This window comes from Pectinophora gossypiella, chromosome 1, assembly GCF_024362695.1.
Source record: "Pectinophora gossypiella chromosome 1, ilPecGoss1.1, whole genome shotgun sequence".
In the NCBI taxonomy this organism is placed as follows: domain Eukaryota; kingdom Metazoa; phylum Arthropoda; class Insecta; order Lepidoptera; family Gelechiidae; genus Pectinophora; species Pectinophora gossypiella.
In genome coordinates this window covers 1,123,317-1,142,853 of record NC_065404.1, presented here as the reverse complement: position 1 = coordinate 1,142,853, position 19,537 = coordinate 1,123,317, and the positions used below count along the sequence as shown (strand labels likewise).

Genomic DNA, 19,537 nt, shown 5'->3' with positions numbered 1-19,537 from the left:
GGCACCCTCAGGCCTGATGTCCTAAATTTTGTTCCGGGTGAGGGCCCTCAGCGCTCCCCATTTGTCCGGCCAAGTAGTTTATGCCATCTGCGGCAAATCTACAATTAGTCACGTCAAAAAAAATAATTTACCCTAACCTAATATTCATTTTTTTTGAGGCTTAGCGTTGTTAATTTTATTATAAGTAATCTTATGTTTGATAAAGTAGTTGGTACGGTATATAGGACTATGGTACGGCATACGTGCCAGCTTATCCCCCAAGGGTTAGGTGGTATAATACATCTTTTTTAATAACGTATGCCGAGGTTTTTCATGCAGCTACTTTTCCTCGGCTTTACAGATTTCTTTCCAAAAGGTTCATTACGATCTACTATGAAACGATTGATGAATGTGGAGGAAGTAACAGAAGTGTGTCAGGATCGAAGCAATTGGAATTCCATGGACTCTGCTTACGCTCCTGACAAAGGTGTGTTTATGTATGTAACAACTAGGAAGGAAACGAAATTAAACATAATTTATTACATTGTGTTATCACATGGCATATACCTCCGGCCAAGTAGTTAATGCCATCTGCGGCAAATCTACAATAAGTCACGTCAAAAAAATTGCCTATACCTAAACAACCCCAAGAGTTGCATCGGCTCTCACTTCCACAAATACGTATACAATTCCTTAGACAGTTCTCTTTGACTGTGTTTGTTTATTTGCTTGTCCTGTGTGCGCTTTTGTTCACCCGGACGTTAGGGTCCACTCGACCAAATTGAATTAGTTCAGGTCTCGTCTGGGCACTAAAGTACGATCTAATTCTCTACGTCAATAGCTTTAATTTGGATTTCTGTTGACAGAGACGACTGGGCGAGCGGATGAGCGTTCACATACGGCCAACGTTCTAATAGAGTGTCTGTCAGCATAGAGATATTTTGGGGTTTAATGAGGCTATTGCTATGCGCGGTTCTAAAGTTACCATTCGATATACTGAAGCTTTGGAGCCTTGTTGATATAATTTCCATTGTATTAAGAATTCAACCGTATGTAGACTAAGGTAGGTTTTGTAATTAAATATTCACTTAAATATCACAGTTGAAACAACTTAAATTTGTAGGTTTTTGTTATTCAAATACTTAGGTATAATTATAAGAACGGCAAAATTATACGAACACAGAAAATGTGGGCAAATAGGAATACTTATTAATTAATTCGGTCGTGTTACAAAATAGTCTTTGCAGACCTATCTAATATCCAAGGAAAATATTATACTATATATATTCAAAGTATTTGTTAACAGCATTATTCAGAAATTACCTCCAATTTAGCACTTTTACCACAATTCCAGCTTTTCCGATGAAATTTCTAATCGTGTTTCAATCAACGCTTTTGTACTTTCGACCTTTAAGTTCAATTTGTTCTGCCTTTGTCTTGGCTCCAACTTCTTTAGCTTCAATTTTCCTACGAACTTCCAAACACTTCGAATGCAGCAAATCGATCCAGTCACCTTTTCATAATTGCTCCGAAGCAGGTCACGAGCTATTGTACCGGAGCCGACGACCTGATTTATTTTCCCATACAATAAACTCTTTTCTAATATAGGGATGGCGGTTGGACATATCACGGGTTTGATTATCGGTAAAGGAATTTTTGTTTTACATTGTACTCACTAAGTAAAAGGATTCATATGTTACTATATATAAATATCCCATTGGGAACTGTCTGAACTATGCTATTTCCCGATATTTCGACACTGTTGCAAGTGCCATGATCACGGGATGACTGATGAGATTGGAGTGGATCAGTTGTAACTTTTTTTCGTAAAAACAATTAAGGCGTTATGATAACCGCTTAATGTGTAGGAGAAATTTATGTATTATTATTTATCTTCGGGGCCCCCTAACACAGGGACTGAAACCTGGAACCTAACAGAGGGCAGCGGTAACTGTCAGTACTATACAGAAGCGGAGGAGAGGAGTCCTAGTACGGCTTTGAAATAGTCTACTCTGGGCGCAAGGCAAGAGGGAAACCACTGCCTCATTTTTTCCCTAAAAAAGTAGCATGGAGAATGCTACACCGACAAGAGCGTGGCTCTTAAATTGGAAGGGGGCTCCCTGAGAATGAGCCTTTACGATAAAGACGGTTTTGATCTCATTCATTTATGGATAGCAATACGTTGCACCAACTTGGCATAGCCTAGTATGCTACATACATAGGATTTATATACTAGACTAAGCCGATTGTGAGTTATTCTGCTTATTGTGTTGGTTTTGGTATAAGCCCCAGACACAACCCTACTTCAAATCCAAAGTCGCCGGCTGTTCTCACAGCTTGTTTTGTTTTCCTTCCACTTTAATAAAATACTTGTTTATTGGATTTTGGTGTTATGCTACCGAGATATTGAACATTTCATTTTCTTTTCAGTATCATAGAAATAGGATTTTGTGCCATAGACGTCTTCGCGAGAGCTGTAATGTTTTGTGCTTTAGAACAGTTTCATTAGAAGGGACTTTTTCAATCATGATGAATTAATAGTTTATTAATCATACTGTGCTTGAGACTATGAATGAGTGAATGAATAAATGTTTATTTCGAATTTGGATGCATAGGTGTTAGTAGGTACAAAATAACTTAATGTTAATGTTAATAAGTACCTAATACACTCACAGTAATATACGCTCACTGGGACGGGCTAACCTATAAAATGTTACTTAGGTTCTATGACGATCTTGTGACGTAGCGAGTAGGCGCCGCTACTTCAAAAGCGCACTCCTGATGTCGGGCAGCAGAGGTATCAGTACTGGTTGGAGGCCGAGGAAATGGATTCTGGTAGGGCTCTAGCAAGAACATCACCGATTAAGAAATTGGTCGGTGTACGGAAGGCGATTGGGGCAACCACCGTTCTACACGCCCTATCTATGGAGTATTGAAGGCGATTACTCCACCGACAAGAGCGCAGCTCTTAAAAATAAAGAGAGAGGGAAGAAACAAAATAGCGATAAAAATAAAACAGACCTGACTTCACTGACGAATCCCATATATATCCCGGCTTAACTGGTATAGTATGGAGGTCTGTCCAGTGTGTGTAATGCCTAATAAAAATAACAGGCACAAGTTTTCCTCTTGCTAAAAAAAAATAACTTCCTCAAGTGCTTATAATAACAAAGCTGAGTATGGTGAAAAAGTAGTGAAAGAGAACAGATATGAACCGAAAAAACATGTCTGTCATACAATGTTAAATAAAACTTGTAACGTTACGTGAATCTGTTTTTCCAATTCAAGAAACTTCCTCTTACTCTTTTTAAAAAAGGATTCAGATAAAAAATAACATTTGTCCTCACAGTCCTAAAGCCCTAATGCAAAATATCGGCCATTCACTCTCAAGCAACAGGCTTCTAACCTTTCGAAAGTCGAAAAACAAAATCTCGCACTAAGCCGATGTCTTTAAAAAAGCATCTACGTTCGTAGAATTGAAAAAAAAAACCAGATTTTTTCCCCTTCCTAGCCATTTTCGGAAAGTACGCTTCAATCAATTTCTCGATTATGTAAATTCGTTGGACCCATCGCTTCGATTTCGAGAACACTATAACTTGATAAAATCAGTCCTGATTGCGATCTCGTAATTTCGATATTACAAAGTTATATGACCTGCTGACATGTTCAATGATTTGAAAGAAACCGCAGTTCAATAATGAACACACATTTATCAGTTCTGGTACAGTGAAAGCTCAAATGAGTTTTTATTATTTGTCGCATGACTCAAAATTATATACTTTTTTCGTAATTTGACGTTAACGGTATTCTTTAGTAACATAGCGTCACGCCTGTATCCCAGAAGGGGTAGGCAGAGGATCATAGTGTACACAGCACGGTCACGAGTACTAATATGTATATACTTTGAAACCGTGTCACATTAACTTTTTTGACAAATTAAACCGTAAGTATCAGTAAATGTCAAATATGATAGTGAGACAGGGTCCTAAAGTGGGTACATGATATTGTTCATGACTGTACACACCCACTGCCCGCTATATTTAGTGTTGCGTCTGCACTTATCCACATGGTTACACCAATATGATAAAAATATAAGTTTAAAAATAAAAACTTGACTACCGAAAAATCACGCTTTAAACCTGTATGTACTTGTAAGGGGTGTTAGTGACATCGTAACGAATACTGAGAGGGATGATTCAGCTCATTATTCTGAGTCAATATCAAGTTGAATTTTCCATCGAAAAAGTATAGAATTGAAAATAATCTAAAAAAAAACAATTTTGCAACGGAAAATTCCACCTGATATCAACTCAGAATTATGTTATGTTAAGCAATACTTAACCTCAAATACGTTTATTTTAATTAAAATTGCTCGTAGATATCAGATTATACCTTTTAAAACTACTAAAGGCATTTAATTTCGATGCTCATACCCTCCGGCGTGGTAGCACGCACATTTAATTTGTAATTATTAAACCTTTATAATTATTCAACGGAAATACGCCAATATTTTTGAAATTTCTTTTTACGTCATCAATTTGCATTTTCGTTTGTTTTCAGTAAAATATTGTTTAAAAATATTGGTTGCTGGCGTGCGAGGGAAATTGATAACCAATTTGTTTCGTTATGTTGGTAGCGCGCGTACTTGCTATGTGATCCCCAATTCCACTGTAGCTGGCCAGCAATTTAAAACCTCTTTAAAAATCGGTGATAATCTTCGAGACACAAAGCATATAGATACTGCGTTCGAATTGGACATGGCCATCAAAGCCGAGAAAACGCCAAGAAGAATGGGCTCACTCCCTCTCAAAGTAGTTCGATCGAACGCAACGTTGTGTAGAAGTGAATGGTGAACATTCTAGAAAAGTGCAAAGGTTAACGGCTTCATAGTTCCTTCAGATTTTTATTTTCTAAGAACTTCCAGTGCGCCCACGTATATATACGTACTTGGAATGATTTTCTCTTCGCGAATCGGAACAGATCTCTGCTTCACCGATCTTTTATTTATTTCCAAGATTCTAAACTTTGTTTGTACATCTCGAGCACACGAACATGAGATTGCTTTTATCGCGGCAAAACACGAGAAAATCTTTGAAATAATCAAAAATTTTCGATTCAGAAACCGCTTCGTCAGAACTTGGGAAAGTTATCCAAAATTTTACGGGAAAGTAATCCGCAATGTCATTAAAAGTTACCTTTAGCTTTTATTGACTGCGTTTAATAAATGTTAAGCTCCATATACCAGCTGCTTATTTACACCACTTTAAGACGATTTAATGAACTTTCTAGTAACAGTCTACCAACATATAGAATAGAATAGAATAGAAATTGTTTGTTAGCAAAGGATCCTTCAATTAACATTTTTCCTCACATTATTCGGTTGTCTGAAAGAAATCGCTTTAAGCGATAAGGCCGCCAATTGCTATTTACTTAGTTAAGTCTTTTTGTAATTATTTCTTTTTATTTTGGTGCAATAAAGTGTATTTGTAGTGTATTGTAAAGGATGCCACACACAAAAACAAAACAATAATGTTATTTAAAATTTTCACAAAACAAATACAAAGAAACAAAACGGATGTTCGTTGAAATGATCATAAGGTGGTGGTGGACATAACAGGGGCCCACTTAACAAAAGTCGCGGCGGGAACCACGATGCTGGTATTATGTGGACCCTGCTGCATGAGGCACGAACATCGTGTTCCATAAAATATATTCGTTAATAGTGTACATAAAAATAATACAAACACAAGTGTACATAAGTGTGTGTGTAGAAAAGGTTAACGTCATGTCTTATAGGGAAGTCAAGGAAATGGCCTTTGATAGACTGGAATGGAAAACACCGACAAAAGCGTGGCTCTTAAATTGATGATGATGAATAGTGTACATAGATTATATAATACCAAATTGCTTAAATAACATATCGCTTTACAAGTAAATAGTTCATCCACCTAAGGTCGAGATTTCCACAATCGTAAACGAAGTTTCGACATTCGGTCTACGAGTTTGACATGAGACTTAATAGCTATTTTGGCGTCTATCATAAAATTCAAATTCAAAAATATATTTATTCAGTAGGTAACATAGTTACACTTTGATTCGTGAATTTTTACATAACGAACGTCTCATCCGCCTAAAACTACTGCAGCTTCTCACAACCGGTATAGCCGGGGAAAAGAAGCTGCAAGAAAAACCTCGGCGCAGTGCCCTAGTGGTTCTTTAAAAAAATAAATAGGCATAAAACACACATAAAAACATAAAACACATCATGCAATTACGTTATTGAATATGAAACAAAAGTCCAGAACATAATGTATACACCACTTAGTACGTCTAATTAGAAATCTGTGCAAGGGAGCAGCATAGCATCTGTATGTGTGAACACCCGAGGGGTGTATTATTCTTCCCGCCTGCCTGCGAGGGTAGACATAGAAACGCTTTTATCCCAACACCCTACGGATAAGGTTCTACTAAAGCTCATTCTACAATAGCAGAGGATAACCTTTCTGCCTATTTTCGACCTTTGTTCCTGTAAAAACTCCCCGGAGTTTTTATTAAAATTTGTCGCGTGACTTAATGAATTGCCGGCATTTCAAACATTGCATACTAGAGCTTTTTTTTTGACGTGATTTATTGTAGATTTGCCGCAGGTGGTATTAGCTACTTGGCCGGACAAATGGCGAGCGCTGAAGACTCTCACCCGGTACAACGTTTTAAGACAACAGGCCTGAGGGTGCCCAGTTGGGCGCGAACCTCGGCTCAGGGCGTCGTCTGAGAGAAATAATATTTGAAAGGAGTAATCGACCCTAGTGGGTCGATAGCGATAAGCGCTGATTGAGGGAAGTCGTCGACCACGCCGGCGGGGTCGGTATCGGGGTCCTGAAGTGTTTGGTGTCGCGAGCTGATTGGCTGCCTCTACGGCTAGAGTAATCGGGTCGTCGGGAACGCATACTAGAGGTATTTTTCGCGATTTCTATAACAGTATCATAACATGTCATAGCATCACGCCTATATCCCCGGAGGAGTAGACAGAGATGTATAGTGTACGGTTTAAAACCGCACATGTCCCGCGGCAGCTATTTTACCTTTTACGCATTTTTTTGTTTTTTTTTTTGTTGTATTGGTGCAATTAAGTATATTTGTATGGTGAAGGATAAAGTATATTTGGTCCTATTTGTAAGGTCAGGAATTTAAACTTACCTCCTAAAACGCGGCACGTAAGCAGCACGTCATCTCCCTCTTCATGAGGGCCGAGGGTCGTAGCGTTGATGACGCGACCCCATCGGTCCACCACCACTGGCTTCTCTGGAGGCACTGGAAACATACATCAAAATGTAACAACATTGTAGTAAGAGGGTAAACACGATAACTTTCGTGTAGAGAACAGTAAAACCCAACCAAAATTTGGAGGCAAAGTTCGTTCGCAACTAATTCTGCACTCCATTTTACACAGTCTATTTTTCTATTTCTTTATTTAACAGTTATTGTACTCAAAACAAAGAAACATACGCTCAAGATTACACTCAAACAGACAAACGGTTCAGGTTAGTTCTTAAGAAAAATGTAAACTATCTGACAATAAACATCACACGAAAACATAAACTCAGGACTCTTGTACATATTATTATTAGCCTGTATGAACCCACTGCTAGGCAAAGACCCCCCAAGTCTTACATGGTGTCTTGCATGTTCTCATGTATATACAAATAAAATATATTAAATAAATACAAAACTAGTAGTAACATATTAAATAAATATATTTTATCCTTATTTCTAACCAAGGCTGCAAGAACTAACAGTGTTTTTGCCAAAAGACAATACGGGAGTCGTTCAGTTCATTTATACAACACCATCAACAAGATATTAGAAATTTACCCAATGACACTATTTGATTGTAAGAAGGCTGTGTTAAAATGGATCGAGACAAAATCTTATAATGATATTGAAGATATTTTGATAGGTTAGTGGAGGTTGCACTAGTTATCTCTTGTGCTTCCTCCGATCCCAAGACAACGTCGTAGGGCTAATCCAATTCGATTATTCTATAACTCAAATATTCAAAAACCCAAACTCCAATACACATGCACACATGCACACACGCACACACACTCACACACACACACACAAAGACACACACACACACACTAACTGGCACATCCCTCCTTTGCATGTATGTAAATTATAGTAATAATGTATAAGCATGGTAGAACAATAAAATAAAAGCATAAAATGTTATTGTTACCTACTTTGGAAGAGCGGTGCCTTCTAACACAGGCCCTATTAGCTTAAAAGAAGGCATCAGCCTCTAGCTGATTGTATCTTGTTTGTTGCCAATAAACATTATTTTATTTATTTTATTATTTCTCATAAAAATCGCTTACAGCGGACCGGGGATGAAGTGGAATTTCTTGTCAGAAAAATCATAAACATTTTAAGTTATTTTCAGTTTCATACTTTTGCGGCAAAAACTTCCACTTGATAACTACTCACAACCATGGTATGAATCATCCTCCCAGTATTCGTTACGATATCACTAACACCCTGTATAACGTATTTCAATATTAGTGTAATGAACAGTCTGTAATTATACTATGCAAACTATACAAGTTTACCTATAAAACCTGCCAACACTAATAAAATTGAAAACGGTCGTTAAAATTTGGGATCGCTATTATTGTGTAACAGATTAATGGATTCTCGTCCCCTTGCGGCAAATGTCTGTAACAATATTAAATCTAATACATCCCGTACCTCTATAAAACTAAATGCACTGTTCCGAACGGCTATAGCTAAACCCAAAGCTATTAATAAGGCCAATACAACGCAGGTGATCGGTAACAGCTCTGTTCGATTAGCATCGAGCCTTTTCAAACCCTCCATCGAGGGCCTAGAGCCCCGTAACTTTAATGCTAAGGCAAAAGAGTCTATATTCATTCATTTCGGATGCATTGGCGGTAGGTCGCCCCGACACAGCGGGCTATTCCGGTCTGTTCCGTTTAAAGCATCAAAGCCCAATTGGGTTTTACATTCGACACGACTCGTCCAATCTAACTTTACCCTCGGCAGTCGCTAGACGGTTGACGTCGCCGAGAAAAAATTGCTAATCCAAAACATCCTACAAAGAGCAGATGCAAATAGTTTAGGCTAAACTTCGCAAGCAATTAAATTGAAGGAGTTTTATCACAAGGCAATTTCAAGCTTGCTCATCGAACAGGTACAGGCAAAACTAATTTAAACGAGTTATTGTAAAATGTTAGGTAAGCCCTTTGAAATTCGTCGTGCAAATCTTGAAGGAATTTGGAGAAATGTCGAGCTTAATAGAAAGAAAACAGAAGTGATAATCAGTTCTCACGCCTCGCTCGAGATAGGGATCTTTGATGGGCACTCAAAGTGATTTAAAGTTTAAAACTCGATTCAGTCGGGATGATCGCTGTTGATAACGAGGACACGTCTCGCCAGGCACCTGGGAAGCGAATGAAGGACAAACAAGCCTTGCTTAACTAGTCGTGAAATCGACCGATGCTATCGGATACACTTGCGCAGGCCGGGAGAAAAGGGGAATCACAAAATGGAAATTGAAAATGGACGGTCCAAAGCTGCTGGTAAACCTGACGCTCGCCCCGTTTTGCTTAAATGATTATAAAACTAAACAGATTTTTAAAAGGAAGATTCGCTGTTTTTATAATCACTATGAGTAATTAAAACACATAATACCGGGTTCCTACCGTTTTTAAATCACAAATATGACACTCGCGATATTTCAACACTGTTGCAAGTGCCATGATCAAGGGATGACTGATGAACTTGAAGTGGAGTAGGTAGATCCATAATTTTCTGACTACCCTCTGTTTGACGTCGAAATGTTCGGACCCATCTGAACTCGCACCAAACTCACTACGACAAACCAGTACCCACTGTGTTCTCTTGTTTTTCCACCACATTAAGCCGTTTTAAGTTTTTTATAACACCTACCACTGGATTCTACTCGATAATTTTAATCCGTCTTTCCTATTGTGGTCCAGTGGTTAAGTGTTGCGCTCACGATCCGGAGGTCTCGGGTTCGATTCTCGGTGGGGACATATCACAAAATTTACTTTGTGTTCCCTAGTTTGGTTAGGACATTACTGGCTGATCACCAGGTTGTCCAACATGATACGTGCTTCGGAAGGCACGTTAAGCCGTTGGTCCCAGTTACTACTTACTAGTATTTGTATTAGTATTGTAAATGAGCTGTTGTTAACCTGAATAAAAAAAAATACAGATGTAAGTACGTAGTCGTTACACGAGTCATGTCACGGGCCTTTGGCGGCTCGATAGTAACCCTGACACCAGGGTTGATGAGAACACACGATAGAAGAAGAAGATCAGGAGTCTCATATCCCTGATTTCAACGCGGTAAGAACCCAGTTTTATGTGTTTTAATTATAATAATAACCGGGAAAACCTCACAATGTGTAACATCGATATAAATACTAATGAGATATTACAACAATTGTATCGATTCCGGGACATCTGATTTCGACGATTGCCAGCCGTCGTGTTGTTGGAGGAAGGATATCTGTCCCATTAATGTGTGGCATGTCCAATACGTAATTATAGCGAACCTACAGGGACCAGCGATGTTCATAATTGGACTTTTTGATGAAAATACCATGAAATAAACGGCGAATACATTCGTAAATAAATATGAATGAAATTATAATTGAAACATAAATTATCGTGGTATCGAGCTGTAATAAATAAAGTAGCATAATTTTTTATTTATTTCAATAGGATAATGAGTGAGACAAAGATTGTTTATAGGGCTGAGAAAGATCTAGAAGAACGTACATTGACCAAATTGGAGATGTCTTTAGAAAAGGTTTAGTACGATTTACTCTAAACCAGCGTGAGGCGCGCGTGTATAAAACAATAGATGAATGTGGAGGAAGCAAGAGAAGTGAATCAAGATCGAAGCAAATGAAATACCATAATCTCTGCTTACTCTTGTGGAAAATAAGCATGAGTTTGTCATGGGAAAGTCTTAAGAAATATTGGTAGCAAGAAGTTGCTTTCTAACGACTTTTGGTTCATTCTTCTATCGTGTGGGTTGTGTGGTGGAATACCAAATTCATCAATCTGTCAGGGTTATTATATAGCCGCCAACATACTTACATCACTAAGTAATAACCGGGACCAACAGCTTCACCTGCCTTCCGAAGCACGGATCGTCTTACTTTCGGACAATCACGTGATCAGCCTGTAATGTCCTAAGCAAACTAGGGATCACAAAGTGATTTTTTGTGATGTGTCCCCACCGAGATTCGAACGCGGGGCCTTCGGATCGTGAGCTCAACGCTCAACCACTAGACCAAAGAGGCTGGTTGGTGCATCAGTGTATGTTTGCTTCGTATTCAAATTCAAATTCAAAAATATCTTTATTCAGTAGGTAACATAGTTACACTCTGAATCGTCAATTTTACATAACGAACGTCTCATCCGCCTAAAACTACTGCAGCTTCTCACAACCTGTATAGCCGGGGAAAAGAAGCTGCAAGAAAAACCTCGGCACAGGGCCCTAGACGTTCTTCAAAAAAAAATAAAAATAAACATAAAACATAAAATATTGGTATACAATTGAGTAATTTAGCTGCCTAATATCAGTTCTCAGACAGTTAATCCCATGCATTCATATCTTCTAAATAATCACTAACTTTATAATAACCTTTTTTGTAAAGTTTTTGTTTAACTACTGTCTTAAAACAGTTGAAATGCAAATTCTGAATGTCAATGGGAATCTTATGCAATATTAATCTTATGCTGGACTGACTGCTTTTTTTTTTCAAACTGTCCTTTGTTGTACTCTGGTCTTATTTGTCTAAAAGTTAGGTAACAATGCTCTGTGTAAAGTTTGGTGGAAACATTCTCGGGAACGGTAGGTTCATTACTAATTGTGATTGTGTTCGCGTGTAAATTAAAATAATACTAATAGTTTTCCTTTCAGAAACATTAAAGCATTTAATTTTGTGCTGACCTTTCATCATCACCTTATGAAGTGGCAGCAATGGAAGCGATTAGCATTTCCATGACATTTGTATCGTAAGGTCGTCTGTGTTTATTCTACCCTGGTACTTATTGATAAAAATATATTATATTTTTTGTTATTTTTAGTTTGCTTGACATTCTTCTTTTTAACGTGTGGGTTGCGGGGTGGAATACCAACCTCATCAACCCTGGTGTCAGGGTTATTACTGAGCCGCCCAAAGGCCCCTGACATGGCTCATGGTTACATGAGATAGTCGTTAGACTGCATACTTAAATCAGGAAGTAGTAACCGGGACCAACGGCTTAACGTGCCTTCCGAAGCACGGATCATCTTACTTCCGGAAAATCAGGTGATCTGCCTGTAATGTCCTAACCAAACTCGGGATCACAAAGTGATTTTTGTGATATGTACCCACCGGGATTCGAACCCGGAACCTCCGGATCGCGAGCACGCTCAACCAATAAACCAGCCGTTACTTCATATTTCAAAGTCCCTTTCAAACCTTCGTTTTATTTTGCAAATATAAATATAGTTATAGTGATCATCTTGTGACATAAAGATTTTAAGAACGTTATGTGTTTTTTTTTTACAGATTTGCCTGAAAAAGTAATGAATTCCATTCGAAACAAATCAACAATGTTACGTCAGGAAAAAGCTTATCAACCCTAATCTGTATCCTGTCACCTTCGCAAAAAGATAAAGTCCACTGTGTCACTTTGTTTTTTTCATGCGATGTCTTATTTTTGCTACAAGAATGTTCTTTCAACATTGTAAATCGCAAATCATATTAATTTAGTCATGTTAAAAACATTAGCTGGAAATTATTTTCTTATGATAATATAAATATTTCTCAAATTATTATATTTGATTGTAACGAGAAAATATTAAAATGAAATCTGAGCACTCCGAAAGAGATACTGGTTTCATTAAAAATGCTAAAGCGTTTAATTTTCTCATTAAAATGGCTGTTTTTACAGGAAAAGAAAAATATAATTAAAATTTTGAATACAGGTAAATTATGTTTTCCTGAATAACACGGTCGTAAAAAGAAAAGCATTTACTACGCAGCTCTCTGTAGATCTTTTGATAAAATTTAATTTAATGTATAACTTATCTGAAAATATGTATAATAAGGTAGGTATTAATATTAATGAGAGAAAACCTGCTAACGTAACAAGAGGATCCATCTCTGAAAAAAGTCGTGTTATAATAAAAATACACGTAATGAGTCCATATTTTAGAAATACAGAATTACAAACTACAGTTTTCTAATATTCTCATTACTAATTTAAAGGGCACGCTATTGGTGCGAATTCCTGTAAATACCATCTCATTTTATTTTAAGTTATATCTGTCATTTTCTTATCCACCGAAAAGGAAAGAGACGGGTAATCGACAAGCATAAAATTTATGGAACACACGTCAATTTTAAGCACAAATCTAGACCAACCGTCTAAAAATTTTACATCAGTCAATAACCTGACACAGTTAAGTAGACAGCACGTCAAACGGATTGCATACCAGTGACGTATCTTTTTGATTCGCCCGGGTTATTCATTCATTTACTCATTCTTCCTAAAATTAAGACCCGTGAATCATCCGTCCCTTTCCTTTTCGACGGATATGAAAATGACGGATATAACTTAAAATAAAATTAGGCGGTGTCTGCAGGAATCGGGGCCATTATAGGTGTAGAATTATCCATGCTACTTTTTTAGGGAAAAATAGGGAAGTGCTTGCCTTCCACCCCGCAATAGTAGTAGGCTAGTTCGAACTAGTCAAATCAGTTACTTTTTACTCTTCTTTTTAGACGTGACTTATTGTAGATTTGCCGCAGATGGCATTAACTACTTGGCCGGAACTTTTTACTCAAAACACGAAATCAGTACGGAAATTATATGAAAAAGCACACTGTAACGTCATAGAAAAACGTGATAAAATGTCGGATTTAGTATTACGTTTTTCTCGATTAAAAATCATAAATAAGTTAAATAGAAAAAGAAAATGTTTTTCGTTAGTTTTAGACCTGTCTTCATTTAGTAATCAGAGTTTCATAATTTATCTTAAACCTAGAACACGATCCAGTTCTAATATTCTACAGTGCGAAAATAAGTTGTAACTTTATTAGGTGTAATAGGAATTCTGGAAAAAGATTTGTTGACAATATTTACAAAATAGGATGATATGATGATTTATTCATTCCCAAATATAGATTTTTGTACGACACAGACGAATTTTTTGATTGATGTTCAATCGAAACAGAAAGGAACGGAATAATTGAATTTGTCGTCATTCAATAACGATTCCTCGTATCACGAATTTTTCTTTTGTTATATAATATTAAGTTAAGCATGAAACGTATAAATCAGCACCTAATTGTTCCGTAACTCTCTCTCTTGAAAGGCACACAGCGTGAATAAATTTATACGATAGTAAAATCTCATCGGAAGTAGGCATAAGACGCGTTGTTAACCAATCCACGCCTACTGAACTAATAACAGCATTAATTAACAGTAATGAATATGGAGCGTCTCAAAAGAGACGGTTCGCAAGGTTGGCTACATTGATTGAGCGCACCAATTAGAGGAGCGATCGATCACGCTGCCAGAAATAATCAGTATCGCCAACATTTGGGTATAGTAGGGGTGACATTCGAAATACAAAAAATAAAATACTACAATAAATAAATAACAGAAAATATTATGATCGTTAGATATTTACTTTATGTAGAATTATTGTATTAAAGAACGATGAGTCAAAACGTCCCACACCAACAGTTTCCAGACATATCTCATTCGAAGCGTCTTGATATTTTTGTTTTATGGTGACTTTCTCGCAATATGCGGGATTCAGCCGGAATTCGAGTTTTAAGTACGATTTTGGAAAGTACCGCCTGATCTTCTTCTTATCGTGTGATGAAAGGTGGATGACCAACGTTATCAACCCTAGTGTCAGGATTATTATTGAGCCGCCAAAGGCCCCTGACGTGACTCAAGTAACGACTACGTACTTACATCAGCAAGTAGTAACCGAGGCTTAAAGTGCCTTCCGAAGCACGGATCATCCTACTTCTGGACAATCAGGTGATCAGCCTGCAATGTCCTAACCAAACTAGGGATCACAAAGATATTTTTTGTGATTTGCCTCACCGGGATACCGCTTGGTACAACATTGTTTCAACCTATTTCGTTTTTCGACAAACCTTTTTTATTTTATTTTAAAACCCCATGGAATTTGAAGTTATAACTAATTGGTAATCTTTTTAAGGATATTTGAAATATAATACACCTGTTGGAACGGACGGGTCTCATACAGTTACGGTGACTGAATCCTAGTCCGACACCCTCAGTACAGAAACCCTACTCGAGTTTGCGGGTTCAATAATCGGAATACAATAAATTCACACATGAGCAAATTTACAGCACAATCAAGTGATTCAGATAAAGAGAGTCAGAGTCTCTGAGAGCAATAAACTCCAGACTCGCAGCACTAAGTCTGCACTATAACTTAGCCGGTGCTTCCTTAAGCGCAGGTACAAGTACAGGCTTGTTACAGACCTCGTATATCTGTCCAACGAACAATACTGCACCACTAACGTAAATTCCGAAACGGCTCGAAACCAAACAATTAAGGAGGTACCTCTGCTTTATGAATACGTATGAGCTCCAGAACCACCAATATTTGGTTTCTTGATAAGGGAATTTGATTAATGAATTTGCCGGCGGGCCGAGTTTGCAAAATAGATCTTAAGAATCTCAATATAAAATATACGAAAGTTAGGAATAAAGTTTGAGAGTTTGCTGATGAATTTTATAGGTTAAAGCCCGATTCAAATGGGTGAACTTTGTAAATTTTAAATTTGTAATTTTAGATGAGTTTGTTTTTAGCTTGATGGCAAAAAATTTGGCGATGTTTTGACGGTGAAGTTTAAGCAACAGAGGTTTTGATGTCATTGTATTGTAGAATTTGAAAGACACGCTTTACGGTGGAAAAAGTCTAAAGATTCCTTGGCAAACATTTTTTGGTCTGAAGGTTTGTTAATGAGTCATTTTATAGCTAGCGGCCGAATAAATAAATGGCCTCATTAGTGAAATACCTATTTCACTCGAGGAAAACTCTTTTTCTCGCCAATTAGTAGTTCTTTTTTAGTAAATTATTTTATTCATGCGAGCAATAAAAGCATTTCAATATTTAGGTCCACGGCTCAGCATATTTTGCCTTATCAACAGAAATGACATGAATATCTACAGTGTTGTTAAACTACGGTTTTTTAAAATCATGAAGACTATTAGAAGCACGACGAGGAATCGAAAGGTTGCTATTAGGTTTAGTTATATAAGTGTTTGAACCTTATTAAAAATCAAATCATGATAAAATGCGGCCAACATTATGGGCATTTGGATAGGGCTATTTCTTAGGAAGAAGTCTCTTCGAACAGTTATTATATTTTATTTATTTACTTCTTCAATAATAACCCTGACACCAGGATTGATGAGATTGGTTTTTTCATATCGTGTAGGTTATGAGATGAATTACCAACCTTACTAACTCTGGTGTCAGTGTTATTATTGAGCTGCCGAAGCTCCATGGCTCATGTAACGACTACATACCTAGATCAGTACTTAAATAGTAACCGGGACCAACAGCCTTCTGAAGCACGGATCATCTCACTCTCGGACAATCATCGGAGTAATGTACTGACCAAACTAGGGATCACAAAGTAATTTTTGTGATATGTTCCCACCGGGATGAGATTTGTACCTGCACTTACACACGATAAGAAGATTTTTTATTATATGTGTTTAAGTTTAATTTTTTACGTTAGATATAAAATACAATATTCAATGCAGTCCGATTTGAAATCTGTGTTATTATAGCGGGGTAAGTGATCTTAAAGACACAATTTATCAGCTATGGAGCTTTTGAAAGCAGGTTGATATCAAAATGGATGGAGGGAATCCATCTTAGCTTCGCCCGTCTTAGTGGCTGTCGACGCGCTGAGCTGCACCACACTAATCGATGTATAATGTCTAGAGTGTACCACTAAACTACACCCATTTGTCTATTCTGATGGTATATTTGAGAGCATTGATGGATAACATGGTACTATTGTTTGAAATTATCAAAATACCGTTTTGGAGTTGAATTTTTACTTTTTGATAAGTTCTATTAATGCGCAGAAACACAACACGAAAAGTCAATTACAAAGTTCAAATTCAAAAATACCTTTCTTTATTCAGTAGGTAGTTATAGTTTAAATCCTCATTTTGTTACGTAAAATGACTGCAGGTTGTAGAGGACAAGCCTTAAAAATAACAATAATAAGATAAAAAGAAACTTATAATTTAAATTAACGTTTGAATCATAATTGATTCACGTGCTGAGCGATGAAGGAATACATCGTGAGGAAACACGCTTTCCCGAGAAATGCGTTTCAACTTATGTGACCTAATTTGTATCAGGCTGAATCTTCTTTAAAAAATTGGACCTCTCAAATCCTCAGGTTAGGTAAGTACACCCTGTGTAAAGGGAATAACACCAGGGATATGACGAGTAAGAAGCCAAAACACGATAATTTTGTGTAGAGAAATGTAAAACCCGACCAGTTTTAGTTGTAGGCAAAATTCATTCGCAACTAATTCTTTACCCTAGTTTACATAGGTAGTCTATTTTTTTGTTTGAGATGGTGACATTTAGAAGATATGAATGCATGGGATTAAGGGCAGCCAAATTACTGAATTGAATAACAATATTTTTTTAAGAACGCCTAAGGCCCTGTGTCGAAGTATTTTATGTAGCTATTTTTCCTTGGCTATAAAGCTTGTGAGCTGCAGTAGTTTTAAGCGAATTCAATGTTCAAAAGAAACTTACCAACTACGGTAAGGTTGTATCTGAAGCTGGTGGTCTGCGTGTTCCTGAAGTCGACCCTGCAGCGGTAGACGCCCTCGTCGCGTCTTTTGACGTCCCTGACGACCAGCGCAGCGGGCGGCGGGCTGAACTGGAAGTGGGCGCGCGGGCCGAACACCTCAGGCGCCGACCAGTGCCGCGCCTCCGACAGGTGCTTGCCGCGCACGTCAAAACTGTAACAAAAAAGCGAAGTTAACAAAATACATAACGTAACATAAACAGCTTAAATATATCCCACTGCTGGGCACAGGCCTCCCGGATTAACTGGAGGAGGGAGCATATTCCCCACGCTGGTCCAATGCTGGTTGGTCCAATTGTTTTTACGGCTGGTAGCTGGGACCAACGGCTTGAGGTGCCTAAGCACGGAATCATCATACTTTTTGGGACAATCAGGTGACTCAAGTTTGCTTTTTTTTGACGTGACTTATTGCAGATTTGCCGCAGATGGCATTAACTACTTGGCCGGACAAATGGGGAGCGCTGAAGGCTCTCACAATTTAAGAAAGAAGAAACATTTATTACTTCCGGACACCACAGACACAGACAGACAGGTACATTACATTCAACACAGGACAGAAACCACACGAAAATCAATACACAAAAAAAAGCATACCAAGGACAAAAATCATTAACAAAAAAAGAAAATAAAACAAAATCAATTTATACATTGTTTTAGGTTTACGCGGTTATTATCATAATTAAAATACGTAATAACGGGTTCTTACCGCGTTTAAATCAGGGATATTAGACTCCCAATATTTCGACAATGTTGCAGGTGCAATGATCACGGGATGACTGATGAGATTGGAGTGGAGTAGGTAGATCCATAATTTTCTACGGGCAGACATATCTGTCTACCCTCTTTCGTAAGCACCCGTTAAGAACCCGTTATTATATTTTTTAAGTATCAAAATCAATTTGTGTATAATGTAGTCATTCCATAAGTCACATCTGATATGGTTGATGGGATCCGCCATTGACTTCACGACCTACACGAGAGAACTAGACACAAAATATATAAAATACTAGCGCCCACCCTTAGCGACTTCGCATGGATAGTGTATTAAATGAGTTTGGAGTCGATAAATAAAAAAAAAAATACATCCAATCTTACACCTCCTCTCAGGGTAAGCAGAGACTATAGAATTCCATTTGCTTCCATCCTGACACACTTCTCTTGCTTCCTTCACTTCATACACGCACGCCGGTTCAGAGTAGATCGTACTAAACCTTTTCTAAGGAAATCTCCTATTTAGTAAATGTAAGTCCTACTAGGTCTTCCTCTGCCAGCCCTACGCTTTATATACCGCTTACCCCGGTGGGAAATAGGCGTGAGTTTATATATTATGTATGTATTTAAACAATAGGTATGGGTATTTTAACTAATTATATGAAAATTACGGCGTACGTAACAAACAAACATACAAATATTGTCACCGCTTTTTATCCCCTTGGGAGTTGAATTTAGCAAAATCCTTGCATTAAACGAATCTTTGCCACTGCTAAAGTTTGCGCTACATTTCCCTAAAATAACTCTGAAAGGACTTTACATAAAAGCCATAAACAAAATAAAAGTTGAACTCTTAGAATACTGTAAGTCTAAAAGCAGAGAATGTCGGAGTTCAATCT

At 37.6% G+C, this 19,537-nt stretch overlaps 1 protein-coding gene across 1 annotated transcript in view; it reads right to left on the bottom strand.

Annotated features, from left to right (window-relative positions):
• The window catches only part of LOC126368684 (nephrin), a 760,982-nt gene that overhangs the window by 349,110 nt on the left and 392,335 nt on the right, over positions 1 to 19,537 (bottom strand). Inside the window, exons 4-5 of the mRNA XM_050012828.1 lie at positions 17,873 to 18,081; positions 7,177 to 7,290 (exon numbers count right to left, since the gene is read on the bottom strand). Coding sequence (XP_049868785.1) covers positions 7,177 to 7,290; positions 17,873 to 18,081 — 323 coding nt within the window. The remainder of the gene's footprint in view (positions 1 to 7,176; positions 7,291 to 17,872; positions 18,082 to 19,537) is intronic.